The following is a 27,708-nucleotide window of genomic DNA, read 5'->3' as shown; positions in this document are numbered from 1 at the left end:
ATAACGGCCACTACAGAGTGTATGGAGCTGTGCTTTTCTGGCCCCGTATACTGTCTGCCTCCAGTGACCTCAGGAGCAACTGGTCAGTGGAGGTGCTCGCTGTCCGATCCCCACCGTTCGGCTATTGGTTGACCCACCCCTAGGAGCGGTCATCAGCATGTTAGTCCTGGACATCCCCCTTTAAAAAAATGGATTGACAGGAGCTCATTGCATTTTGTTCTGTTCCATCAGATGAGCATACACCAGTTCATCGTCGATGAGCAACGTAACCGCAATGGATGACAAGTCCAACACACCCGCCACTTCTGCTTCCATAATAAACAGTGAAGATTTCGTCTTGGTCCCTCTGCAAGTTGATGGCTCCTCAAACTTGGACGACAAACCGCAGTTGAAGGTATGAACGTAGTAGCCGTAATATCTGATTTTAGTGAAGTGAGGAGAGTTCAGAAGAGCTGCAAGAGAAAGAGGGCAAAAAATATTAGATGCATCACCTTAAAGGAATCCTGTAATCAAAAACATAAAAATGGTATTTACCTGCTGTCATAGTGTTAATCTCTGGATATATACCTTTTTAATATGTCTATGGTTTTCTAAATCGAAATGCAGCTGCAGAGAGGAAATGAAGTTCTGTTCTCCCTGCAGCCACTCGCTCAGGCAACGCCAGGGCTGTGCTCACTACACAACAAGCGCCCTGTATTCATCCCTGCGAACAAAGGAGGAAAAAAAAAAATTTTTTTCCAAAATATCAAAAAAACACCATTTGAAAGGTAACTCACCAAACCCTGACTAATGCACTGGCAGGATGCAGCAGAGCCCCATTGATAAAGGCTGGGCAGCACAGGTGCATTCCACTGATAAGGACAGCCAGTAACCCTATATGGTCCGGCTGCCCTGTGGAAAAAAGCACACTAATAAGGCTTGCTTAAGACATAAGTCACACTGATAAGTGTGATGCAATGTGTCAGAGCAGCCTATTGATGACGCCCATAATCATAGCAGGCGGGCAGCTCAGCACTATGTACATGCATCACACAATAAACCAAGCCAACATGAAGGGCTCTAACTGCATCCTGCAAAAATGATAAAAAGTGCAAAAAGATAAATAGATATGGGGTATTAGTTACTATTTTGGCCAAAGCAGATAAGCTCACAACCCATCGTCAAGGGTCCCCAGATATTGTGAGTCCCTAACACTAAATCTAAACTGCAAACAAAGGAGGAAAAAAAAAATTTTTTTTCCAAAATATCAAAAAAACACCCTGTATTCATCCCCCCTGCACTTCTGCTGTGTAAGGTGTGGGTTCAAACTTTGCTCTGACTATGATGCACACTAAGTCCTAACACTCTGTGTTGGCAGGAATGACCGAAAGCTGAATAAGTGCATTTTGTTGGCTGCTATTTAAGATGTAAGGCTTCTTTAAAGTTGTCACAGGTATCTTCCTGACCAACCAGCGGTACGGTGCAACCACTTATCAGTAAACTTTTATTGATCGGCAGTTATTCAAATACCAAAGTAATCTAGGCTCACGAACTATAGTAGAGCGCTCTCTGAGTGATCTATACTAGGGCGCTCTCTGAGCGATCTATACTAGGGCGCTCTCTGAGCAATCTATACTAGGGCGCTCTCTGAGTGACCTGCTTTAGGGCGCTCTCTGAGCGATCTATACTAGGGCGCTCTGAGAGATGTATACTAGGGCGTTCTCTGAGCGATCTATACTAGGGCGCTCTCTGAGCGATCTGTACCAGGGCGCTCTCTGAGCGATCTGTACCAGGGCGCACTCTGAGCGACCTGTACCAGGGCGCTCTCTGAGCGACCTGTACCAGGGCGCACTCTGAGCGGACCTGTACCAGGGCGCACTCTGAGCGGACCTGTACCAGGGCGCACTCTGAGCGGACCTGTACCAGGGCGCACTCTGAGCGGACCTGTACCAGGGCGCACTCTGAGCGGACCTGTACCAGGGCGCACTCTGAGCGGACCTGTACCAGGGCGCTCAGTGCGCATAGATTGCCATTTTTATTGGCAGCACACAGGACGATACACTGCTGAGAACAATGATTTTTTTTCTTCTTCTTTCTTTGTGCTGCTCAATTTCACCTGATGAGCGGGTGTTTTGCGCGTTGATAGGGTGATTTTCAACCTGTTTACACTGTAAGATAATCGTGAAACGAACGTTTCTAACACTCGTTCACAATTATCTAGCAGTATAAATTCCCCTTCACATGCAGAAATCTGGGCAGAAAACCCTCCTAAGATAAGATTGATGAACTTGACCTCAGACTTGTTATTAAAGGACACAGTCCCATAGAGGAATACTATTGTAACCCATTTTATCACCTGCTTTTATATTCCACATTTTTTTAAATCACAATATTCATTTTGTACTATTGAACAGTTGTCACTAATGTTGCTGTTTCTGTACTTATTTGACAATGTGGCAGATCTTTTTGTCTTTGAAAGATTTATGCCAGCAGGGTAAAATTATACTTGGCAGTAAATTAGCAGTCGTCCTGCCAAATACAGCAAGTTATTTACTTAATAGTCTGGCATTAGAACAGTCACTTATAGGGCAATGGCTGTAAATGACTGTCTAATAAACTGCGGCTCGGATGGTTGTGTGTTTGGATGTGAGTGTGAAATTACTTGTCTCCATGAGCCTCCATCCTAAGGCTGTGTGCACAAGATGTGGGTTTTTTTTGCATTTTCGCGGCGCTTTTCCGCTACAGAATCGTCGCGAAAATGCATCCCATGCAATCCTATGCATGCTCATTCTTTGTGCGGAATCGCGGTGATTCCGCACCCATAGGATTGCATTGAAACGCTCACTTTACGCATGTGGCTATGCCCACCATGCGTAAAGTGAGCGCTCCATGTGCGGATGGTACCTAGGGTCTGGAGGAAAGGAGACTGTCCTCCAGGCCCTGGTTACCATATCTCTGGTAAAAATACAATAAAAATAAAAAATAGTGATATACTCACCCTGCGGTGGCCCCCAGAGCCTTCCCGCCTGTCTGCCACGCTCCCGGCATCTTCCAGTCCCAATACTTTGCGCGAATGACCGCTGATGATGTTGCGGAAATTTCTGCACCATTTCTGCAACGTGGGTACATAGCCTAAAAAGTGCATTTATAATATGCCCATTGTGCAGTAGTGTTCATATGTAGTACTATATGGAGAAAAGTAAGGACACCTATGTTAATCACTGAATTCACATTTTTCACCAAGTCCCATTTTACCCTCACGTTGTACATATGGGAGCAATTATAACTGGGGTAGTGAGAAAGAGCTGTGTCTTTGACCTCCATTAAAGTCGGGACCTCATGCCTTGCACAGGTAATTACCACATGGGATATGATGATATCAAGCCAACAAGTCTAGAATTCATATACTCTGAACTGAGGAAACTCCTGAACTTCTCTGCCTCTAAGAAAAGATCTCCGACTCTCTGGAGCCAGTGGTCCATGAATATTGGGGTTTGCATTAATCTAATATTTATGGGAGATATATTTTCATTGTCATAGCGATGGAACCAACATAATGCATTCACTCACATCACCGTAAGGCCGGTCAAACACCTTCAACTTAATATTGGCAGATGGATGATGCTATCCATGCCATGTTTCATCTCTATATAAAATTAAAATCGTGATAGGAAGCATGACATCAATATCTCCCACCTGGGGCAAGGATATCCTGAAAGTTAAGGATCTCATAAACTTCTAAAAGACCTAGCACATTCCACAACCAGCCCTCATATGAGCTCAGCAAGGGCAGGTATGGTGGGCATAACCTTGATCTAATAAAAAGCAGATTTTGGTTTTCTGTGATTTGTTAGTTCTGGAAGACACAGTACTCTGTGGTTCTGTCCATTGCTCTGAGGAGTTCCTATGGAGTGCTTCCCGACCCTAAGCTCTGAGCCATTTCCGTGACACAGGTTTACTACTTTTTCTTTGTTATTCCTTTTATTGTTTGTGATTGTATAAACTATATTGTTTTGTTCCCATTTTGTAACATCTTTGTATATTTTTTATAAACACTGCCTACCTTTCAGGATTAAATCTATAAAATGTAATAGCGCTGTTCCTCTTGCTCTGTAAACCGCATCCCTGAATACATACGCTAAGTGTAATGGGTGTCCAATCCGACTGAATGAACTGAATCAGACAGAATGGTGGTGGCAGTTAGTAGTTCCTTTTTGTTACTGTAGAGTTGATCCAGAGGGGTATACTGCAATGGTCACGCCTGTACAAATTCTCCAAATTTAGTAAATTTAACCTGCAGGGAGAGAAATATATATAAAGCATAACTTTTAATCATAAGTATAAAATATCAAGGTAAAATTCATACACTATTGTATGATGAACCTGAATCATAAGTGCAGGAGGGATCAGAGCCTGGTGTCTCAGGGATTTAGACTGTTATACCCTGTGGTGCCCCATGTGCTACTCCTGCCCTGACAAGGGCAGTACCCAAGTATGGTACTGTCTAAATGAACCCCAAAGCCAACAGTGTCCTTCCCTGTGCATTTCTTTCTCTTTTCAGAGGATTCATCCGGCGAATGTGAAGTGGAGGGGTAAGGAAGATGGAGGGAAAAATATTTCTCTTCCTGTGGTTAAATATAAATTCCATGTGTTGGAATCCAAGGTGTAAGTACTGCTCACTGCAAGTTCCCCAGAGACCGGCCTGGATCCATATCCGACAACGATATGGATCGCTGGTGCATCGCTAAGTGGTCGCTAGTGAGCTGCCACACAGGCAGATCTCACCAGCGACATCGCTGGGGTCGGGGGTCGCTACTTACCTGTCAGACGCGGCGATCCTGACGTCCTCCCGCCCCCGTCCACGCGTTGCTCGTCGGCACCACAGGAAGCCCAGCAGGAAGCGCCCGACGAGAAATGATCCAGGACCTTCTCGCGCGACCAGCGATAGTCAGCGGGGGAGCCAGTCGGAGGTAAGTATCACATGTAGCAATATCGCTGCTATGTCACAAAATCGGTGACTTTACAGCGATATTGCTAGCGATATCGCAGTGTGTAACGGGGGCTTTACATCACCAAGCACAATTCCGAGCGTCGGATGGAGTGGTGTAAAGCTGCTGTCACTGGACTCTGGAGAAAATGTGTTCTGTACAGTGACGGATCACAATCCTCTACCTGGCATTTGATGGACGAGTCTGGGTTTGTTAAAGGCCAGGTGAACGTTATCCGCCGGACAGCATTGTGCCACAAGTAAAGTTTGATGGAGGAAGGATAAAGGGGTCGGTCTTTATTCCAATGAAGGGAAATCTTAAACCTTCAGCATACATGGAATTTTGGACAATGGTAGCTTCATAGTTTGTTTGAAAAATTTGGGGAAGGCTGTTTTTCTGTTCCCCATGTCTGTGCCCAGTGTTGAAGGTCTATAAAGTCATGGTTGGTGGAGTTTGGCGGAAAAACATGACCGGCAGCACAGAGCCCGGAACTCAGCCCCATCCAACAACTTTGAGATGAACTAGACTGGAGATTGTGAGCCCGGGCTCCCCCCAACATCAGGGTCTGACCTCACAAATGCTCTTCTGGATGAAGGGGCAAATATTCCCACAGATATCGCCAAACTCTTGTAGAAATACTTCAGAGAAGAGCGGGAGCCGTTATATCTGCAAAGGGACTGACTCCATATTAAGGTCTATGGATGTAGAATAGGAGGTCAGAAAATATCCTGTGGTGCAATGTGGAGGGGGCACCATACTTAGTCCACATAGTGTGTACATACTGTGCCCATATTGTAGTATTCAGAATGGCATCAGCCAAGACAATTTATAGGAATTGGTTCTTTAGCAATGTTTGTGCACTGGAATAATAAGCCTGAAATCGCAATCAGCACAATTATCATTTTGAACGTCATATGATATGCCTTTTAACTTTTTCCCTTTTGTCATCCTTACAGATAATGTCCAATGGAGACGAACAGTTGGAAAAGGCGATGGAAGAAATATTGAGAGATTCTGAGAAAAAGCAATATGGCAACCAGGCAGGGACTGACTATACAGAACCACACGCTGCTGGCTCCAGCATGACTACGGCCAGAAACCCTCCGCTCACATTAATTTTAGACCCGAACAGTACGGGTGAGTAGTTTTATCCTTATGCTGGAGAGATGATGAATTTAGGAGGTGTTTGTTCAGGATTCCCCTGTATTTGCTGACAGAACAGAGGGGCACTGCAAAAGTGCGGATCCTGCCCTGGAATATTGAGCACTACCTTGTATTGTGTGATTGTCCATTCTTTTCTCTCGGTTTTGTTATACCAGATTTAACCCACGAAAAATAACTGATCCATCAGTCCTGGCTAAATCAAAGGGTTGTCCTGGCAGGGGAACCACTTTCAGTCCTTGCCCTGCAGACATTCCCAGCCAAAGCAAATTTAACATTTTAGCTAGGACTTTGTAGAAATTTTAAGTATCCCCATGAGATTTTTCCAGAAGAAAAAGGGCTATGTTTCAAAGGTGCATAATATTCTTTAATATGTATAGACACTTTTTTACATTGGGGTAATTTCTCCCAGAGAAATTACAAGCCAGGGACAGCCAGGTTGAGACATATGAAGCTGTAAGTTCTGTTCAGGAGACCTATGGTCTGTCCGAGCGTTGCAGTCTGTATACTTATATTTCTGAACCCGGTTCAACTTCTTGCTGACAACGGTGATGTGCCTTTAAGTCCCCATACACATAAGCCTAAAAGTCCCCATAGCCATGAGCCTAAAAGTCCCCATAGCCATGAGCCTAAAAGTCCCCATAGCCATGAGCCTAAAAGTCCCCATAGCCATGAGCCTAAAAGTCCCCATAGCCATGAGCCTAAAAGTCCCCATAGCCATGAGCCTAAAAGTCCCCATAGCCATGAGCCTAAAAGTCCCCATAGCCATGAGCCTAAAAGTCCCCATAGCCATACTACTAATCTTTTTGTTCTCGGCAAGACAATCTGTCGTCAGAGGGATCTGGCAGCTGCTCACTCAAAGAAAGCATGAAAACGCTTATTGGAGGGAGCGCTCCTGTGTGTGGAAGAGACGTCCTAAATGGCTGCTGGACAAACCATCATTCGGCTGGCAGCCATCTATTGAGTAATGTCCCCCTTTTGCCTATCTGTATGCCGCAGTATAGTTGTTAAAAGGCGACACTGCAAAATAAGGCCAATTAATGACTTCCGTAAAAAAGCATATTGGCAGTCATTAAGGGGTTCAGAAAAGCAGCACATGCCTTGTACTGTATGTGATTTTAGCGCTCAGTCGATGGCAGTAAGAACGATGCCTGTGATGCCCAGTTACATTGGATGGCATTTGATGAATATCTGAGATGTTTTATTTTCTTACATCTGTTTTGTCCTATGTTTTTCTTTTCCTCAGAGGTTCCCGCACAGGACACCAGAGCGGCTGCAAACCCTCCAGAGGAGGAAAGTGTTTCGTTTCACAAACTCTCATATTTAGGTCATATGAAGGTTTCGGCTCCACGCAGTGAGACAGAAGCCCTGCGGGCCATGTCCTCCATGAGAGCACATTGCTCAGCTCCGATCATCGTCACCGTCTACGTGCCTAATGTTTCCGAAGGCTCTGTCAGGTGAGTTCACCGCAGCGCGCTTTACCCGAGATTGGATGAGATGTAACAGAAGGACCAAGGGGATCCGAACAGCCGCATATTTGTGGGTTATTAGAATACGAAGTAGGCTCATCACAATGCTGCTTCCAGGATGAATTCCCCGAATAAAAGTAGCCCATCACTGTAAATTGTAGACGTGACTAGTTCATCTGCAGTTTTGTGCTCTCATCTGCATTGTGGATGAGTGACGGAGCTGCCGCCATTACATGCCCTCTTCTCATCCCTATCACGAATCAGACTAGTGAATGATATGATTTATTTACCGCATTGACCTCCCAATGCAGAAGTCTATTGTGTAAGGAAGAGGTGAGCTGTGATATCACCTATAGAGATTGGTGGATCCTGTGTTATCTACTGTTTATAGAGGTATAATCAGTAATTGTACAGGAGGAGGAGGTGAGATGTGATATCACCTATTGAGAATGGTGGATCCTGTGTTATCTACTGTTTATAGAGGTGTAATCAGTAATTGTACAGGAGGAGGAGGTGAGATGTGATATCACCTATTGCGAATGGTGGATCCTGTGATATCTACTGTTTATAGAAGTGTAATCAGTCATTGTACAGAAGGAGGAGAAGATGGACTGTGATATCACATATCGCATTACGGACTTCGCCAGTGGACCGTTCGCACCAATTAAAATAGTCCCTTTGTACCTTTTGCTTTACTTTTTTATTTGCTTGTTTTTCTCTTTGAACACAATATTAGTAAAATGTCAAAGGGAAGTCTGCCTACGATAATGTATATATTGATATATGTTGTAATGGCTGCACGGTTGACGTGAGGGCATGCCCTGATTTTATCGCTTGAACTGCTTTTATTTGCATTGTTTTTGTGACTTTTCTAAGCTGCGGGATAGTAACACAAGGTTCCAGGAAGCGTTGCCCAATCTTTATAACCCGGCATTGTTTTCTCTATATCTAATTACAACATACCTTTATTAACATTTTCTCCAATGTTTTTATTGATACCGTTTTGGGATGGATATATTTTTAGTTTGTTGCAGCATGTTTTTGTGCTATCGCAGCGACCAAGAAAACCCACAATTTTGCATTTTCAATTTTTTTTTTTGTTTGCGGTGTTTGCCAGTTGGGTTAATTATTTTTAGATTTTGATAGATCGGACTTTTCTGAATGCGGCAATACCACATATGTATATTTTTTTTTATTATCTTTTTAATGGAGGGAAAAAGGGGGTTGATTTAAACTTTTTATGTTTTGTTTTGCTTTTGTTAATATTTTTAAAACATTTTTTTTTTTTTCCTACCTTTCACTGGTCTTGTTAGTCCCCTTTGGGGACTTGAATCTGCGATCGCCTGATCGCTTGTACTATATACAGAGATTCCGCAATATCGCTGTATATACGAATATAAATGAAAATCACAGTCTCCTTTGAGTCTGGCCACAGGCAGAGCTCAGTAATGACAAGCACAAGGGGTCTTCAGCAGACCCCCCGGCTGTCATAACCACACGTCGGCGACCCGCGATCACGTAAAGCTGGAGTCACACATAGCGACTTAACAGCGATCCCGACAACGATATCAACGCTGTAAAAAAATAGAATTAAAATAAAAAATATTGTTATTCTCACCTTCCGACGTCCCGCGCAGCCATCCCGCCTCTCTCCACGCTCCGGTCCCAGTAATCCTTTGCGAGAATGACCGCGAGAATGTCACGGTCTCGCGGCAGCGCGACGTCTTGCGGTCATTCGTGCAAAGGATCACTGGGACTGGAGCGTGGAGAGAGGCGGGATGGCTGCGCGGGACGTCGGAAGGTGAGAATAACAATATTTTTTATTTTTTTATCATTTGTTACAGCTGATCGCTGGTCTCCCGCCTGTCACACGCAGCGATGCGTGCTGGCCAGCGACGAAAAATATGTCCAGAGGTTTCTTGCAGCGATCAGCGATACCGGCAGGGGGGCCGGTCGCTGATCGCTGTCACACACAGCGATCTCGCTAGCGAGATTGCTATGTGTAACTCCCGCTTAAGATCCTTTATCACAGACACATTGTCTTACTATCTTTTATCCTCTCCTTATCTTTCACTGCAGGATCCTGGATCAGTTGAGCAATGCAGAAATCGCCTCTTTCCCAATCTACAAAGTGTTGTTCTGCGTCCGAGGACAGGACGGGACTTCAGAATGTGACTGCTTTGCATTCACCTCACGGGATCTTGACACGGATGAGTTTCAAATCCATGTATTCAGCTGCGAGATCAAAGAGGCGGTAAGCGTTCTAAAGCTGCGCTCTTGTAAAAGCTAATTAGTCTTTTTTTTTTTTCCTTTTCCCTGAAATTCTCATTTCATTTAATTGACTTTTTTTAAATTCCAAGTCATGTTTTACCGTTCTCATTTATTTATTTTATTTTTAGAATTGCAATTTTTTTAATTTGTCGCAGCAGAAGAGGGAATGATGAAAGCGAATATTCAGAATTTTTAACACTTTTTTTTTTTTTTTTATCATTTGCTGATCTAATTATTTTAATCAAATGATGAGCAGTTTGCCCATAATCGTATGATTTACCTTGTAGGGATGCTGACTTGTAATATACTCCAGAGCTGCATTTGTAATTCTGCAGGATTCTAATATCAAATCTCCCTACATTCCTTGTTTGACTCAACCATTGGGCAGATTTACTAATCCCCATTGCTTCGTGTTAGATGACAAATTTGGTGCATCTTTAGACTTTTACACCACTTGCACTACTTCTTGACAAATTACCTGCTCCAAATTTGCAGCGCACATTGGCGTATTATAAAGGCGTGCTTATTTTTTTTTTTTAACTATAATTTGAATTTTCGAGTCAGAGGTGTGACAATTTGCGCCTAAATTTGACACCTTTTCCTCGAAATTTAGGAGTAATGGGTCCTGGTATACGTACCGTAATCGATCAAGGGATTTGCATTCTCAGAAGTACATTCTTCTACATTGCCTGGAGGGTAGAGGATAAACCTCTGCACGCAGCTCTCAGACCTGACTATGAAGCAGTCATGGGGAAGTGTCAGGTGATTTGAGTAATATGACTGTGGTTTCCTTTTTTGTGTGAACACATGAATACATTGGGATGTGAAATAATCACCAGACAGCAGAACAGAGTCCACCTCGTCATGTTTTTTAGCCTTTAATTATTTTTTAGCAAACTTGTGCATTTAATTGCGAGGTTGTGTGGAACGAAAATATTGATTTACAATTAAAGGGAGCCTGTCCTATCCTGAGACATTATGTACTTCCAAATATAGTAGTAATATGCAGGTAAACAGCGTTACATTCACGTCTAGCAGCGGCTAAAGGGAAAAAATGAACGTATGTCCTCCCTGCAGCCACTCTCTTACAGTCATCATGGCATTCAGGGATCTGTAAAAGTCACCACTCACTATACATTACGCTTGTTGTAATCACTCCCGGACACATTGACTGTATAGGGGTGTCATTAGAGTCGTGGTGACTGTATACGCTCCCTGCAGGGCCCCAATGACTGGAAGCGAGAATCTGTAAGGAGGATGATATAAGTTCATTTTCATGCAGTAGCGAGATGCCTTAGAAGGCATCCTCCTCTCCAGTAACGTATCCGCCTCTCTAGTAAGACAGTCGCCACACCAGTAAGGTATCTGCCTCTCTAGTAAGGCAGGCGCTGCTCCAGTAAGGTATCCATCTCTCTAGTAAGGGAGGTGCCACCCCAGTAAGGTATCCGCCTCTCTAGTAAGGCAGGCGGTGCTCCTGTAAGGTATCCACCTCTCTAGTAAGACAGGCGCCGCTCCAGTAAGGTATCTGCCTCTTTAGTAAGGCAGATGCCACTCTAGTAAGGTATCTGCCTCTTTAATTAGGCAGGTGCCTCTCCAGTAAGGTATCCGCCTCTCTAGTAAGGCAGGCGGTGCTCCTGTAAGCAGGGCTGTGGAGTCGGAGTCGTGGCGTCAGAGTCGGTGCTCATTTTGGTGGAGTCGGAGTTGGTATAAAATGGACCGACTACTAAAATATATAATAAATTGGGTACAGTAGTTCAATGCAGAATGTGCTGAATATCTTTTCATAGGAATTTGGGAAAGTTATGAAATGTCCTTTAAATGGTTGTTCTGTTGTGAGTTCATTTTTCCCTTCACCATTGAGGTCTGATGAACTCCCGCCTCTGGTGAAGGAAGGTAGTGAGGCTGATTACCAAACACCTGGGCAGCTAGATGATAACTGGGTGGCTGGAATTGAGGACTGGATATAAGGCAGCCGATGCCCTTCTGCCTTGCTGGTGATCGTGCTGGATTCTTGGAGACCAGTCTGATTCCTGCATCTCAAAGTTTTTCTGCTCTGCTTTGTACTCTTCAGTTTTGTTTTTGTTTTGCCTTGTTTTTTGGGAGTTCTGCCATCCCCGGCCGGGGGTGAGCTAAATTCCATTTTTGTCTCTGATCTGTTGATCTTTTGCTCTGTCTTCAGAATATACCTGAGTGCTGATATAGTCTTTTGAAGCCTAGCGACTTCAGGGCCTATTTTTCCTATCAGTCGGTTGGCTCATTTTGGATAGGGTTTTTGCGGATGGCAGACAGCAACTTTCCTATCCTGTCCTAATTAGTTACCTTGGGCCCCATCATTTGCTCAACCTATCTTTCTATCTGTGTTAGTGTTTTCATCTTGCTTCACCATCATTATATGTTGGGGGCTGCCTATTGCTTTGGGGTCTGCTCTGGGGCAGTTTAGTTTTTCCCCTTTCTGTCTTTAGGCTATGTAGTTCTCCGGCTGTGATCGAGGGGTCTAGGGCACCGTAGGAACCCCCCACAGCTACTGCTAGTTGTTGTGGATAGGTTCAGGGGTCTGCAATCTGATAGCTGCCAACCTCTCTGGTTTTTCTGGACTTAGCTAGTATTTTGTTTTTTCCTCCTTCGGTGACTCATCATAACACTGTTCTATTCCTGATCTAAGGCTACATTCACACACAGCGTTTTTGCTGGGTTTTTTTGAGGATACGTTTATAGCTACAAAAGCAGATCAGCTTTTTAAAAATCCGCATCACCTGAAATGTTTTTGAGCTCATAAATAATGTTTTCAATAGCAAAAGCAGATTAGAAAAACGCCACACAAACTGACATGCTCATTCTTTGTGAGGATCCGTTTTTGAGCCCAAAGACGGATCCTCACAAAACGATGTGTGTGAATGTCATATCTTCAAAAAATAAAAGTAAAAAGAGGGGGAGCACACTAAGGCGGTAAATGAGAGACACCAGCGTGTTTAACAAAGGTAATCCACTCACCTGATGTGGTTGTGAAGGGTCACAGCCACCTAAGGAAGTTTTGGCCGCTGCCGATCCTGGGATGCAGATAAAACCGTAGAGAAGAGAAAAGCCGGGGTTCGTCAGCGCTAGACCACAAGGAACCAACCGGAGATGCAAGCAAACCTTTATTCACATTCAAGCCAATGCGTTTCATGGCCTCCTGGCCACTTCATTGCTGCCCTGATGAAGTGGCCAGGAGGCCATGAAACGCGTTGGATAGAATGTGAATAAAGGTTTGCTTGCATCTTCGGTTGGTTCCTTGTGGTCTAGCGCAGACGAACCCCGGCTTTTCTCTTCTCTACGGTTTTAATGTCATATCTTGAAACCCACTGACTTTGCTGGGAAGCCCAGAGTCACTGCATTTTACTGCAAAAACACTGTGTGTGAATCATGGCCGTAGCCAGCGAGGGGCAGGGGGGCAGCTGCCAACCCATCCCCCTAGAAGCAGGGGCACGCACCTATCAAAACTCACTGTTATGCTGCAGTGCTCCCGTCCTGCACCGGCTCCAGACTGCAGGGGGCAATCTCCCCTCCTCTGTCCTGTCTTCTGCCGTCTTCAGAGAGAGGAGGGGGAGGGGTGTCTGCCCTGCACAGGATCCGATTCCTGGGCCCCGAGCTGGAGAAAGTGAAAGTACTACTGCTCATCTCTGTCACAGGAAGGTAACTAATGCTAATATTGTAGGTGATTATTATGTCCTCTCTGTAAAAGGAAGATCTTAAAAAGACTCTCAAAAGACGCTTAGTTTCTTAAAATGGATGCCTGCACACGTCACAGAGTGAACTATTTTGCCATCAATGTTCGATATGTTTGTGACAACAAAGAAATTGTTACCAACATGCTGGCAGTAATAGATACTACAGCTCATCACAGCAGCCAGTTTCTCCAGGCCTTAGTGGAAAAAGTTCTGCAAGATTACGGACTCCAAAAAGAACAGGTTCTTGCTATTGTAACGGGCAATGCTTCAAACATAAGTACAATTACACTGATGAATGAGAGTAATGAACAACAGCTAGAGGAACATTTAGGATTCAGTATGTTTGAGCTGGAAGACCACAGTGCTGTTCATGTAACTGAGGAACAAACAGACATTACTACAGAAGAACAGCAAAATTATACTGTAGAAATAGATGATCTTGTTGAAGCTGCTTCAAAACACTTTCGTATTCATCACAAGCGCTGTGTTGTGCACACGCTGCAGCTGGCAATAAGAGATAGTCTGCAAGAGGGACATGCTGGAAATCTGATTGGAAAAGTGAGGAAATTGGTTATTGCCGCCAGAACCCCTAAAATTGATTCCATCTTAAAGAGACGTGTTGGGAAAGGAGCAATTGTCGATCAAGCCACTCGGTGGGGCAGCACTTATTTAATGATTGAGCGATTGCTTGAACTAAAACCGTTTCTTATAAATATGGCGAACCCTAAGGTAACCCTAAATGAAGGTCAATGGACACAGGTGGCTGAATTGAAGGAATTGCTTAATCACCCATTTACCGTGACTAATAAATTACAAGCTGAGGATTTAACTCCTGACATTTTCATAAGGGAGTGGATGGACTTGCTCTTTTGCCTGTCCCAAAGAGGAGGTTTAGTCGCAGATGGCATTTCTGCTTTAATGAAACGGAGAGAGACACAGCTATTGGAAAATAAAATTTTTCTGGCAGCTGTTTATGTGGACCCAAGTCATCGTATATTGCTTGATGATCAACGGCTTACTAAAGGAAAAGAAGCTCTGACTGAGGTAGCAGTTAGGATGAGTGGCCTACAGGAGGACTTCCAGGCGCAAGAGGACTTGGGTCCTGACAGTGCTACTGCTGCCATATCTTCATCCTCATCAGATGAGGAGTTTGACTTTGACAAGTTTTTGGATGACATGGAGCAGGCAAAGCGTTGCTGCAAGGAAAAAGATTTTACTCCGTCTCCTATAGCAAGCAGATTGACCATATTTCAGCAAAATGTCTCACTTGCTCTCAAAGAAATAGAAAAATTCAACCGTTCATCAAAACTGACTCTGCATGAGGCAATTCCTTTATACCCGGAAATTGTTAGAGCTGTTGCCCATGTGGTTACGGCTTTGCCTCCAACCCAAGTTAGTGTAGAGGGGTTGTTCTCTGGCCTTAAAATTATTAGGTCAGATTTGAGGTCCTATATGAAGGAGGATCTGATTGAGGCAATTCTATTTCTTAGAACAAATTCATAGACTGCACAAATGTTATTTAGTATGTTTTTGTTGAAAACTGTTTTTTGCCACTTACATAGTTTATTACATAGCGATATATATATATTAATCGATATTACATAGTGTATTACATTATTACATATTTACAATTTATTACAGTTTTTGTGTTCTAAAGTTGTATTCCAATAAATATATATTATGTTCTATTTAAATATCTTGATTGTATCATAAAAATGATTAAATGTCTGATGTTCACATTGTACTACAATAAATTTTTACTTAAATATAAGCAATATATGTGGGAGTCGGAGTCGTGGAGTCAGAGTTGGAGTCGGTGTAAGGGAAATTGAGGAGTCGGAGTCGCAGGTTTGGCTTACCGACACCACAGCCCTGCCTGTAAGGTATCCACATCTCTAGTAAGACAGGCGTCGCTTCAGTAAGGTATCTGCCTCTTTAGAAAGGCAGAAGCCACTCCAGTAAGGTATCTGCCTCTCTACTAAGACAGGAAGCCTCTCTAGTAAGGTAGCCGCCTCTCTAGTAAGGCAGGCACCATTCCAGTAAGGTATCATCCTCTCTAGTAAGTAGTTCATTAAGGTATCCACCTCTCCAGTAAGGCAGGCAGGCGTCACGACAGAAAGGCATCCGCTTCTCCGGTGAGGCATCCGTCGCTCCAGAGAGGCAGATGCTACACTAGAAAGGTGGCCACTGCTTTACTAAGGCATCCTCACATGATTTTAACGTTATTTACCTGTAGATAACTAGCATTTTTGCATATGATTGGTTCCCTTTAAGATAGGTCATTAATTTTAGATCATTGTGATCCATCCACCGGCGCCACCATAATCAGATGATGCCTGACAATGTGTATGCTGAAAATTCAAAATGTACATAACCAGGACAGCAAAGCGCCTTACATCGTGCAGTGGCCCGTCACGATACTTCAGCTCAGCACTCATTGAAGTGAATGTGATCTGAGCTGCAGTACCAGAGAACAGCCACTAGGTGTGCTGTTCCGGCTTTGCAAACGGTGAACTCCTGGCGGCCGCAGCTTCTAAGTATTCAATGAACCAAAAGACGTTTTAAGGGGACGACCATGTCTCAGGATGGGGAAAGCGCCGAAGACAGCAGATGTTTCCTATAGCAAATATCTAGACTCCAGCTTGCGGCTGAGGACTTCTCTATGTCTGGTATTATGGGATCTATTCCTGACGTTTCTGCGCGGCCGCCTACATGACTTGGGCTCTGCGAGAAGATGAATTTCCGGACAATGACTTCTGTTATATCCCCCTCGCGACATGTCCAGTGCAGTGCGATGAAGAATGGTTTATTGTGTCAGGCAGTCAAAACCGAAATCCACAAGATCATTCTCCCATGGAAAAATCCCAGTGCGGACAATTACTTATTCTTTTAATATTTCTATTTTTTTTTAATAAACTTTTTTTTTCTTCTTATTTACACTTGGATCTGTTGCCTGTCCTGACATTTCCGGTATACTAAACACCTGTATTCTTAAAAAAATTTACTTTTTTTCTTAGAAATCTGTGTTTTGGCATTCCTCTGTAATTCATCCTGGAACTGAGCATTGCCGCTCTCCTTGTCACATAGGACGTGTCTCTATACAGTCTAACTGGATAGTGTCAGGGTGTGTAGGATGAAGCCTCCATTAATATGGGTCTGGTAACGCCCAGGTGGCTATTTATTACATAAATTTCTCCATCGCTTCATTGGGGGACACAGAAACCATGGGTGTATGCTGGCTGCCACTAGGAGGCTGACACTATGCACAGAAAAAGGTTAGCTCCTCCTCCGCAATATACACCCCACCGACCGGCACTAATTTCCTCAGTTTAGCTTAGTGTCAGTAGGAGGTGGACACGGGTCTTTCATTAGACCCATATCTACCTCAGCGTGCGTCGTTCCCTTGCAGGTTTCGGAGGGATACGGAGTGAACAGTCACATCCGTACTCCCACAAAGAGACTATGAGTACGGCGTGTACTGCCACCCCGTATCCTCATAGCTCTCCACGGCAGGACCAAGAGCCCCGAGCATGGATGCGTGTCAGGCGATCCACCTGGTCCTCGCCCCCCGTCTCCCACCCACTCGCCCACCAGAGCCTGTCGGTCTGGATGAGACGCAGACCTCCTTCTATGGAAGAGGACAGGATCATAAGGTACAGGTTTTTGCTGAGAGGTAAGTATGGGACCCCGGAGTGTCACCTCCTCTCCCTAGTCTCCCACGTCTCCCTAGCTACACCGCTCTCTCTTATTTTGGCCAGCCACGCTGCAGGCTTGGGTACCTTGCGGAGCGGGCGCCCTTAGTGACATCCCCAGGTGTCACGGCTCCTTTCAGCAGCCTTTTCCTCTCTCTGCTCCCCCCCTCCCCGGCTGCACTTATCTTGTTTTGGCTCAACAGCCGGGCGGCAGGCATGGATCCATTGCGGGGCGATCGCGCGGCAGTGCAGCGTTGCCTCCGCGCCGCCCCGCGCTCCCCGCCGGCAGCCGCATCTACTCCAGGCCCCGGCTTCTATTGCGGCCTTGTTTGGCTTCGCGGCCACGCCCCCCACCTTTTTCCTTAGGCGGGCTTCTCTCCCGCCCGTTCTAAGCCCGCCCACCGCTCGCTCCCTCCCATTCTAGGCCGCCCTCCGCTCTTTCCCTCCACGTCTGCGCTCTGGAGGCGACGCTCAGCAGCGGGCAGTACCACCATTGGCTGCAGTTAACCCCGCCCTCCCTGTCTCCACAAGGAAGCGCGCGTTTTTTCTACCGGGCTCTCAGGCGGCCGCCATTTTCTCTAGCCTGTCAGCCGGACTCCTTCGCCGCTTCTGTGGCCCTACAGATATGGACGAGCTGTGCAGCAGCGCTCGCTGAAAGCATCCACAGGACACCGAACCGTGAGTAGCTCTGCATCTGCAGACTGACACCCTCCTCTGCCTCCTGTCCCCCATCCTTCCGGCACTGCTTCAGTGACTTTCCCCCCTTCCAGCCCGCTGCCCAGGAGAGCCCCCTATTGCTCCACGTGAGAGCTAATCTCCCATTCCTGACTGGGCTTCTTCCCTATCTCAATCAGTGGCGTATCTCACCAGGGTGTCTCAGTCCCTAGTGGCCATTCTTCATAAGTTGTCCCTGGACTCCTCTGCAGGACCCAGCAGGTCTCAAGAGGTTCCACCTGAACCAGCCACCATGAGCCGCAAAAGACCCAGGCAGGATCTCCTGCCGGAATCCTCCCCTCGCTCCATCTCACCACATAGTCCTTCCCTGCAGTTTCCTTTCCGTGCATCCTCACCTGAGTCAGGTGAAGCGTTCTCGGATGTGCCATCCGAGGAGATTCTAGAGCTGGATTCGGACCAGACCGCGGACATGAAGGTTATGGTACAGAAACTCATTGCAGCGATTAACCATACTTTCGAGATCACAGACTCCCCTGCGAAACCCTCAGATCAGGAGGTTTCGTTCAGACGGGCATAAACACCTTCCGGAGTCTTCGCTCCTCATTCTGAGTTTACCAAGCTCCTCACCAGGAAAGGAAAAATCCGTCCAGGCGCTTTCAAAGAGGGATGCACCTCGGCGTGCTGTATCCATTCTCTCAGGAGCTTACCGACAACTGGTCGGCTTCTCCCTCTGTAGACGCTCCTGTGTCCAGACTATCTAACAGCACGGTCCTTCCGATTTCAGGTGTGGCGGCTTTGAAGGATTCTAACGACAGGATCATAGAATCCTTAGCAAAGTCAACATTTGAAGCGGCTGCGACGGTGCTAAGCCCAGCCTTTGCCTCCACTTGGGTAGCAAAGGCCAAAGCTGCTTGGGCGGAAGATCTCCGCCAAGGCATTCTTGATGGAGCCCAACCAGAATGTTTGGCCGAGATAGCCAACCAGATCTCCCATGTCGGGGATTATCTGGTCTCGGCCTCCTTGGGTGCCGCCTCTTGTGCAGCTAGTTGCAATCCGGCGTACAATTTGGCTCAAGGCTTGGCAGGCGGATTTGTCGTCTAAAAGATCCCTTACCAATCTGCCCTTTCAGGGTGCGCGTCTCTTTGGATCCCAGCTGGACCAAGATTATCAAAGACGCCACTGGGGGCACAAGCTCTCTTCCACAGTCCAAGCCTCGTAGACCCCCTCCAGGGTGTCAGTTTCGGTCTTTCCGCCGCGTCGCGACAGCAGAATCTTTTTCTAACCAGCAAAGGCCGCAAGCACGCCAGGATAGGAAGAAGATCTCCTTTATGCCCTCTTCATCCTGGCGATCTCACTCCTCCCAGGGCAGAGGGTCCAGAACTGGAAGGTCCACCTCGGCATGACTTTCTACAAAGCCCCGAGGCGCCTTTCCAACTGGGCGGCCGACTCCTTTTCTTCAGGGACATCTGGCTTGCCTCGGTGGAAGTCGCTTGGGTCAGGGAAGTTGTATCCTCAGGATACAAGATAGAGTTTGTGTCTCGGCCCCGGGATCGCTTCTTTGAGTTCCGTCCTCCAAAAGACCCTGCCTTAGTTCCGGGCGTCTTTGCACCCATCGACTCGCTTCTCCGTTCCGGGGTCATTGTGCCCGTTCCCGAAACAGAGCGATTCACAGGGTTTTACTGAAACCTGTTTGTAGTGCTGAAACCTCAAACTGCTGAACAAGAGGGTCCGCCTGCGTCATTTCAGGATGGAGACCCTTCATTCAGTAATCGCTTCCATGGAGGCGCAGGAATTCATGTGTTCAATAGACATTTCAAGATGCCTATCTGCATGTCCCCATCTTTTACGGGCATCAGATATTTCTGCGTTTTGCGATTCATCAGGACCACTACCAGTTTGTTGCCCTGCTGTTCGGTCTTGCCACAGCGCCCAGAGTGTTTACAAAGATCATGGCGGCGTTGATGGCCCTGTTGAGGATCAGAGGTCTCGTACTGTTCCCGTACCTCGACGCCATTCTAATCAAAGCTCCATCTTTTCACCATACTCTCCAAAGCCTTACCATCGTTCTCGACACCCTGTCCAGTTTTGGGCGGCTCGTAAACAAGAGGAAGCCCTGCCTCGTTCCGACTCACCGCCTTGTGTTTCTAGGCTTATTGTTCGACACCCGTCGATCGATGGTCTTTCTCCCGGAAGAGAAGTTGATCTCTGCGGCGAGATGTTTGATCGCTACAGAGCCTAAAGCTTCCATCTTTCCGGTCAGCCATGAAAGTCTTGGGAAAGATGGTGGCAACGACGGAAGCAATCCCATTTGCTCAATTTCACACAAGAGAGCTTCAACAGGCCATTCTGTCTCAGTGGAACAGGTCTGTTCTCTCCCTGGATCGTCCAATTCACCTCTCGTTCCGGGTCAAACAGTCCCTCAATTGGTGGCTGACGTCACCCCTTATCTCCCTGGGCCGGTCATTCCTTCCGATTTACTGGCAGATTGTGACAACGGATGCCAGCCTTCTCGGCTGGGGAGCTGTGTTTCGCAATCAGATGGTTCAGGGTCGGTGGTCGACCCAAGAGACAACTCTGCCGATCAACGTCCTCGAGATACGGGCGATTTATCAATCACTGGGAAAGGCTTCTCAGGGGTCTGCCGGTCCGGATTCAGACAGACCATGCCACAGCGGTGGCATATGTCAACCACCAAGGGGGGACACGGAGCTCCTCGGCTCTAGCGGCAGTGTCCAGGATTCTCCACTGGGCAGAGGTATTGGTCCCAGCGATATCCGCAGTGCACATTCGCAGCATGGACAACTGGGCCGCCGATTTTCTCGGCCGCGAGGGTCTCACTGCGGGAGAGTGGTCCTTACTTCCGGACGTCTTTCATCAGCTTTGCCGTCGTTGGGGGACTCCGGACGTGGACCTGCTGGCGTCTCGCCTGAACAGGAAGGTCCCACAGTTCGTATCCAGGGCCCGAGATCCTCTCGCAGTGGGCGCCGATGCTCTGACCATTCCCTGGTCGCAGTTCAAGCTCCCTTATCTGTTCCCTCCCCTTCTTCTTCTTCCCAAGCTGTTGAAGAAAATCAAGGCGGAGGGGTACCAGTCATCCTCATCGCTCCGGATTGGCCCAGAAGGGCTTGGTTCGCGGACATCGTCAATCTTCTCGCGGATGCCCCCTGGAAGCTTCCAGACAGAGCGTATCTGCTGTCTCAAGGTCCAATCTGCCATCCCAATTCTCTGCCACTTAATTTAACGGCGTGGCTGTTGAAACCGCGGTTCTGAAGCGGTCAGGTTTTTCAGATCGGGTTATTCACACCATGATCCGGGCTAGAAAACCATCGTCTTCGAGAATTTATTGTCGTACATGGAAGGCCTATTTCACTTGGTGCGAGGCCAATGACGTTCCGCCCATGTCCTTTTCTCTCCCTTCTATCCTGGCGTTCCTCCAGGCAGGCCTAGATGCGGGCCTTGCTCTCAGTTCTTTGAAGGGTCAGGTTTCAGCGCTCTCCATTCTTTTTCAGAAGATGTTGGCCTCCCGTCCGCAGGTCAAAACCTTTCTTCAGGGAGTGGCTCATATGGCACCTGCGTACCGCGCTCCCGTGGATCCATGGGATCTCAATCTGGTTCTGGAAGACTCTTCAACGGTCTCCCTTTGAACCTCTCAGGGAAGTCTCCCTGTCCCTTCTCTCCTGGAAAGTGGACTTTCTGGTGGCCATCACCTTCATCCGGCGCGTGTCGGAAATGGTGGCCCTTTCTTGCACCCCCCCCTTTCCTGGTGCTCCATCAGGACAAGGTGGTCCTGCGGCCCCCGCCTTCCTTCCTAAGGTGGTGTCCACTTTTCACCTAAATGAGGACATTGTTCTCCCGTCCTTTTGTCCGGGTCCAATCCACCCTCTGGAACGCTCCTTGAACAAGCTAGACCTGGTCGGGGCCATGAAGGTCTACCTGGCTAGGACGTCTCCCTTGCGAAAGACAGACTCTCTTTTCATCATTTCAGATGGTGCGCGGAAAGGTCAGCCGGCCTCCAAGGCTACCATTGCTCGCTGCATCAGATCGGCAATTTTGGAGGCCTACTGGGTCAAGCATCGAGTGCCCCCTCCGGGAATTAGAGCTCACTCTACCCGGGCAGTGGGTGCCTCCGGGGCGGTGCACCACAGAGCTTCTGAGCAGCAGCTCTGCAAAGCGGCAACCTGGTCTTCGATCCACACGTTTGCCAAATTTTACAAGGTCCACACCTATGCTTCGGCGAATGCCAGCCTAGGCAGAAGGATCTTGCAGGCGGCGGTGGTGAGTCCGCTGACCTGATGGAAGTTTGTTTTCCACCCCAGGGACTGCTTTGGGACGTCCCATGGTTTCTGTGTCCACCAATGAAGCGATGGAGAAAACAGGATTTTTGGTTGCTTACCGTAAAATCTGTTTCTCGGAACCTTCATTGGGGGACACAGCACCCTCCCATATTCTGCAACTCCTGTTCTTAGGTTGTTTGTTGATTACAGTTGAGTTGTCTGTTGTTTTCATTCTGTTTTGTTACTTCTCCTACTGCTTTCTCACTAACTGAGGAAATTAGTGCCGGTCGGTGGGGTGTATACTGCGGAGGAGGAGCTAACCTTTTTCTGTGCATAGTGTCAGCCTCCTAGTGGCAGCCAGCATACACCCATGGTTTCTGTGTCCCCCAATGAAGGCTCCGAGAAACAGATTTTACGGTAAGCAACCAAAAATCCTGTTTTCCAGGAGGAATAACGGAGGATTGTGTTTTTTATTTTATTTTTTTGGCTTGGTCATGGAGTTTCTTTTTTTTCCTTATCCTTTTGTGTAGGAAGTTTTCACTTTTGCAGTTAGCGGACCAATAATTTCCAGTATGGGTAGGTAGATATATACATGATAAACATATACATAGAGTGGGTACGGAAAGTATTCAGACCCCTTTAAATTTTTCACTCTTTGTTTCATTGCAGCCATTTGGTAAATTCAAAAAAGTTCATTTTTTTCTCATTAATGTACACTCTGCACCCCATCTTGACTGAAAAAAAACAGAAATGTAGAAATTTTGGCAAATTTATTAACCCCTTAAGCCCCAAGGGTGGTTTGCATGTTCATGACCCGGCCAATTTTTACAATTCTGACCACTGTCCCTTTATGAGGTTATAACTCTGAATCTCTTCCATGGATCCCGGTGATTCTGACATTGTTTTCTCGTGACATATTGTACTTCATGTTAGTGGTAAAATTTCATTCAAATAACTTGCGTTTATTTGGAAAAAAGCGGAAATTTGGCGAAAATTTCGCAATTTTCCAAATTTGAATTTTTATGCCCTTAAATCACAGAGATACGGCACACAAAAAACTCAATAAATAACATTTACCACATGTTTACTTTACATCAGCACAATTTTGAAACCAAAATTTTTTGTTGTTAGGAAGTTATAAGGGTTAAAAATTGACCAGCGATTTCTCATTTTTGCAACACCATTTTATTTTTAGGGACCACATCACATTTGAAGCCACTTTGAGGGGTCTATATGATAGAAAATACCCAAAAGTGACACCATTCTAAAAACTGCACCCCTTAAGGTGCTCAAAACCACATTCAAAAAGTTTATTAACCCTTTAGGTGTGTCACAGGAATTTTTTGAATATTTAAAAAAATTAACTTTAACTTTTTCTCACAAAAAAAACACTTCAGGTTCAATTTTTTTTATTTTACCAAGGGTAACAGGAGAAATTGGACTGCAAAAGTTATTGTGCAATTTGTCCTGGGTACGCTGATACCTGATATGTGGGGGTGAACCACTGTTTCGGCGCATGGCAGACCTCAGAAGGGAAGGAGCACTGTTTGACTTTTTCAATGCAAAATAGGCTGGAATTCAGATCGGACGCCATGTCGCGTTTGGAGAGCCCCTGATGTACCTAAACAGTGGAAACCCCCCACAAGTGACCCCCTCTTGGAAGCTAGACCCCCCAAGGAACTTATCTAGATATGTGGTGAGAACTTTGAACCCACAAGGGCTTCACAGAAGTTTATAACGTACAGCGGTACAATTAAAAAATCATATTTTTTCCACAAAAATGATCTTTTCACCCCTAATTTTTATTTTTCCAAGGGTAACAGGACCCTAAAAGTTATTGTGCAATTTGTCCTGAGTGCGCTGATACCCCACATGTGGGGGTAAACCACTATTTGGGCGCATGGCAGAGCTCGGAAGGGAAGCAGCGCCATTTGACGTTTTTGGCTGGAATGGAGATCGGACACCATGTCGCGTTTGGAAAGCCCCTGATGTACCAAAACAGTAGAAACCCCCCACAAATGACACCATTTTGGAAACTAGACCCCCCAAGGAACTTATCTAGATGTGTGCTGAGCACTTTGAACCCCCCAGTGCTTCACAGAAGTTTATAACGACCGGGCGTGAAAATAAAAATATCGTATTTTTTCAACAAACATCATCTTTTAGTCCCAATTTTTTTATTTTCCCAAGGGTAACAGGAGAAATTGGCCCCAAAAGTTGTTGTCCAATTTGTCCTGAGTACGCTGATACCTCATATGTAGGAGAAAACTACTGTATGGGCACACGTCGGAGCTCGGAAGGGAAGTAGTGACGTTTTGGAATGCAGATTTTGATGGATTGGTCTGCGGGTGTCATGTGCGTTTGGAGAGCCCCTGATGTACCTAAACTATTGAAACTCCCCACAATTGACCCCATTTTGGAAACTAGACCCCCCACAGAACTTATCTAGGTGTGTGGTGAGCACTTTGAACCCCAAAGTGCTTCACAGAAGTTTATAACGCCTGGGCGTGAAAATAAAAAAATCATTTTTTTCTGCAAAAATGATATTTTTGCCCCCAATTTTTTATTTTCCTAAGGGTAACAGGAGAAATTGGACCCCAAAAGTTGTTTTGCAATTTGTCCTGAGTATGCTGATACCCCATATGTGGGGGTAAAACACTGTTTGGGCGCATGGCAGAGCTTGGAAGGGAAGGAGCACCATTCGACTTTTTCAACGCAGAATTGGCTGGAATTGAGATCAGACGCCATGTTGCATTTGGAGAGCCCCTGATGTGCCCAAACAGTGGAAACCCCCCAATTATAACTCCAACCCTAACCCCAACACACCCCTAACCCTGATCTCAGCCCTAACCCTAGCCCTAACCCTAATTTGAAAATGGAAATAAATACATTTTTTTTATGTTATTATTTTTCCCTAACTAAGGGGGTGATAACGGGGGGTTTGATTTACTATTTATGGCGATTTTTATGTTTGGCAGCTGTCACGCTAAAAGACGCTTTTTATTGTAAAAATAGTTTTTACATCACCACATATTGAGAGCTATAATTTTTCCATATTTTGACCCACTGAGTCATGTGAGGTCTTATTTTTTGCGGGACGAGTTGACGTTTTAATTGGTACCATTTTCGGGCACATGACATTTTTTGATCGCTTTTTATTCCGATTTTTGGGACGCAGAATGAACTAAAACCAGCGTTTCATGAATTTCTTTTGGGGGGGGTGCGTTTACACCGTTTCGCTTGCGGTAAAATTGATAAAGCGCTTTTATTCTTCGGGTCAGTACGGTTACAGCGATACCTCATTTAGGTCTTTTTTTATGTTTTGTCAGTTTTATGCAATGAAAACTATTTTATATAAAAAATAATTATTTTTGCATCGCTTTATTCTGCGAGCTATAACTTTTTAATTTTTTTGCGGATGATGCTGTATAGCGGCTCGTTTTTTGCGGGACAAGCTGACGTTTTCAGCGGTACCATGGATATGTTTATGCGTCTTTTTGATCGCGCGTTATTGCACTTTTTGTTCGGTGGTATGATAATAAATCATTATTTTTTGCTTCGTTTTTTATTTTTATTTTTTAAGGGGTTCGTTAAAGGGGTTAACTAATGGGACAGTTTTATAGGGCGGGTCGTTACGGACGCGGCGATACCAATTATGTGTACCTTTTATTGTTTTTGGTTTTTTTATTTTCAAAAAAAGAATTTATTGGGGAATATTTTTTTTTTTTTTTTTTTTTTTTTACTAATTTATTTAGTGATTTTTTTTTTTTTTTTTTAAATTATTTGTACACTTTTTAACTTTATTATAATGTCCCATGGGGGACATCACTGTCCTGTGATAGATCGCTGATCTGTCATATCACAGATCAGTGTGACAGATCAGCGATCTGTCACAGGCACTGCTGCAGACTTCCTCATGCCTGCGCTTTGCAGGCACTGAGGAAGCCAGCTCCCTACAGGCCCCCGAAGGTCCCCGTCGCCATCTTGGATCCGGGGGCCTGTAGGGAAAGAGCCCCCCTGCACATTGCGCTGCTGTGGGGGGGCTCAGGGAAGCACGGAGGGATCCCCCTCCCTGCCGATGCTTCCCTTTAACCCCCGGTACACTGCGATCGTGTTTGATCGCGGTGTACAAGGGGTTAACGGTGTAGGGGGCGGACACATTGTGCCGGGTGTCAGCTGTGATAATCAGCTGACACCTGGCCGCGATCAGCGGCGCTCACCACGTGGGCGCCGCTGATCGCTATGACGTACTATCCCGTCTCTGGGAATTAAGTCTCAGGCCACATGGACGGGATAGTACGTCTGATGGCAGAAAGGGGTTAAAGAAGAAAAACTGAAATATCACATGGTCAAAAGTTTACATACCCCAGCAGAATTTTTGCTTTCTTGGCCTTTTTTTCAGAGAATATGAATGATAATACCAAAACTTTTTCTCCACTCATGGTTAGTGGTTGGGTGAAGCCATTCATTGCCAAACTACTGTGTTGAGCACAACTGTGTGTAAAAAATATATATAACAGCACGGTGGCTCGGTGGTTAGCACTGCAGCCTTGCAGTGCTGGAGTCCTGGGTTCAAATCCCACCAAGGACAACATCTGTAAGGAGTTTGTATGTTCTCTCCCCGTGTTTGCGTGAGTTTCCTCCCACATTCTAAAGACTTACTGATAGGGAATTTAGATTGTGAACCCCATCGGGGACAGTGATGATATTGTGTGAAACAGTAAAGTGCTGCGGAATATGTTAGCGCTATATAAAAATAAAGACCTGCAGTTTTACCTGTGGATTGCCCTGCGGTTTTTCATCTCCACAATGGAGGAGATGGCAAACCGCAGCGGAATCCGCAGAAAGAATTGAAACTCCTAAACCCGTCAATTGATACCCTCAAATTAAAGCTGAAAGTCTGAACTTCAACTGCATCTGAATTGTTTTGTTTAAAATTCATTGTGGTAATGTCTAGAACCAAAATTAGAAAAGTGTTGTCTCTGTCCAAATATATATGGACCTAACTGTATATGTGTATATATGTGTGTATGTATATACACTGTTCCAAATTATTATGCAAAAAATATTTCCTCATATTTTCTCTAAATTACCTACCGTATTTTTCGGACCATGAGGCGCTCTTTTTCCCCCCAAAATTTTGGGGAAAAGTGGGGGGTGCGTCTTATGGTCGCAATATACTTACAGCCGTCCATGGCTGGTGCGGGTGCCGCGTGGCTCTGTGGTGCGGTGGTAGCAGCGGGCTGTGCTCCGGTGCAGGGGTAGCGGCTCTCTGTGCTCCGTGGGGGGCTCCGCCGGCATTTCCTCGAAGCCCGGAGTCCCCCGCACATCCGTTGCTGGCTACTGCCATGTTGCGGTGGCCTCTGGGTACATGGACCCCGTGAAGATGGCCGCCGGTCCGGGGACGGCGCATGCGCAGGTTCAGATCTCGTCCTGAGATCTCGGGGGACGAGATCTCGTTGCTGAGATTTGAATCTAGTCTCCCGAGATCT

The 27,708-nt window shown here is 46.0% G+C and overlaps 1 protein-coding gene and 1 long non-coding RNA gene across 4 annotated transcripts in view; one reads left to right on the top strand and one right to left on the bottom strand.

The window, feature by feature from the left end:
* RABGAP1L (RAB GTPase activating protein 1 like) overlaps nt 1-27,708 on the top strand; it is a 336,048-nt gene that overhangs the window by 22,554 nt on the left and 285,786 nt on the right. For all 3 annotated transcript variants that reach the window (XM_073563613.1, XM_073563612.1, XM_073563616.1), the window contains exons 2-5: nt 232-394; nt 5,924-6,104; nt 7,375-7,585; nt 9,677-9,851. In XM_073563613.1, the coding sequence (XP_073419714.1) occupies nt 257-394; nt 5,924-6,104; nt 7,375-7,585; nt 9,677-9,851 (705 nt within the window). In that variant the 5' untranslated portion in view covers nt 232-256. The remainder of the gene's footprint in view (nt 1-231; nt 395-5,923; nt 6,105-7,374; nt 7,586-9,676; nt 9,852-27,708) is intronic.
* The window catches only part of LOC141076256 (uncharacterized), a 114,635-nt gene that overhangs the window by 18,658 nt on the left and 68,269 nt on the right, over nt 1-27,708 (bottom strand). The gene's annotated exons all lie outside the window — the stretch shown is intronic.

Source organism: Dendrobates tinctorius, unplaced genomic scaffold (genome assembly GCF_039654945.1).
Source record: "Dendrobates tinctorius isolate UK_male_01 unplaced genomic scaffold, ASM3965494v1 ptg000396l, whole genome shotgun sequence".
NCBI lineage: Eukaryota > Metazoa > Chordata > Amphibia > Anura > Dendrobatidae > Dendrobates > Dendrobates tinctorius.
Note: the sequence above shows the minus strand (reverse complement) of the source record. Positions and strands in the feature narration are given on the sequence as shown.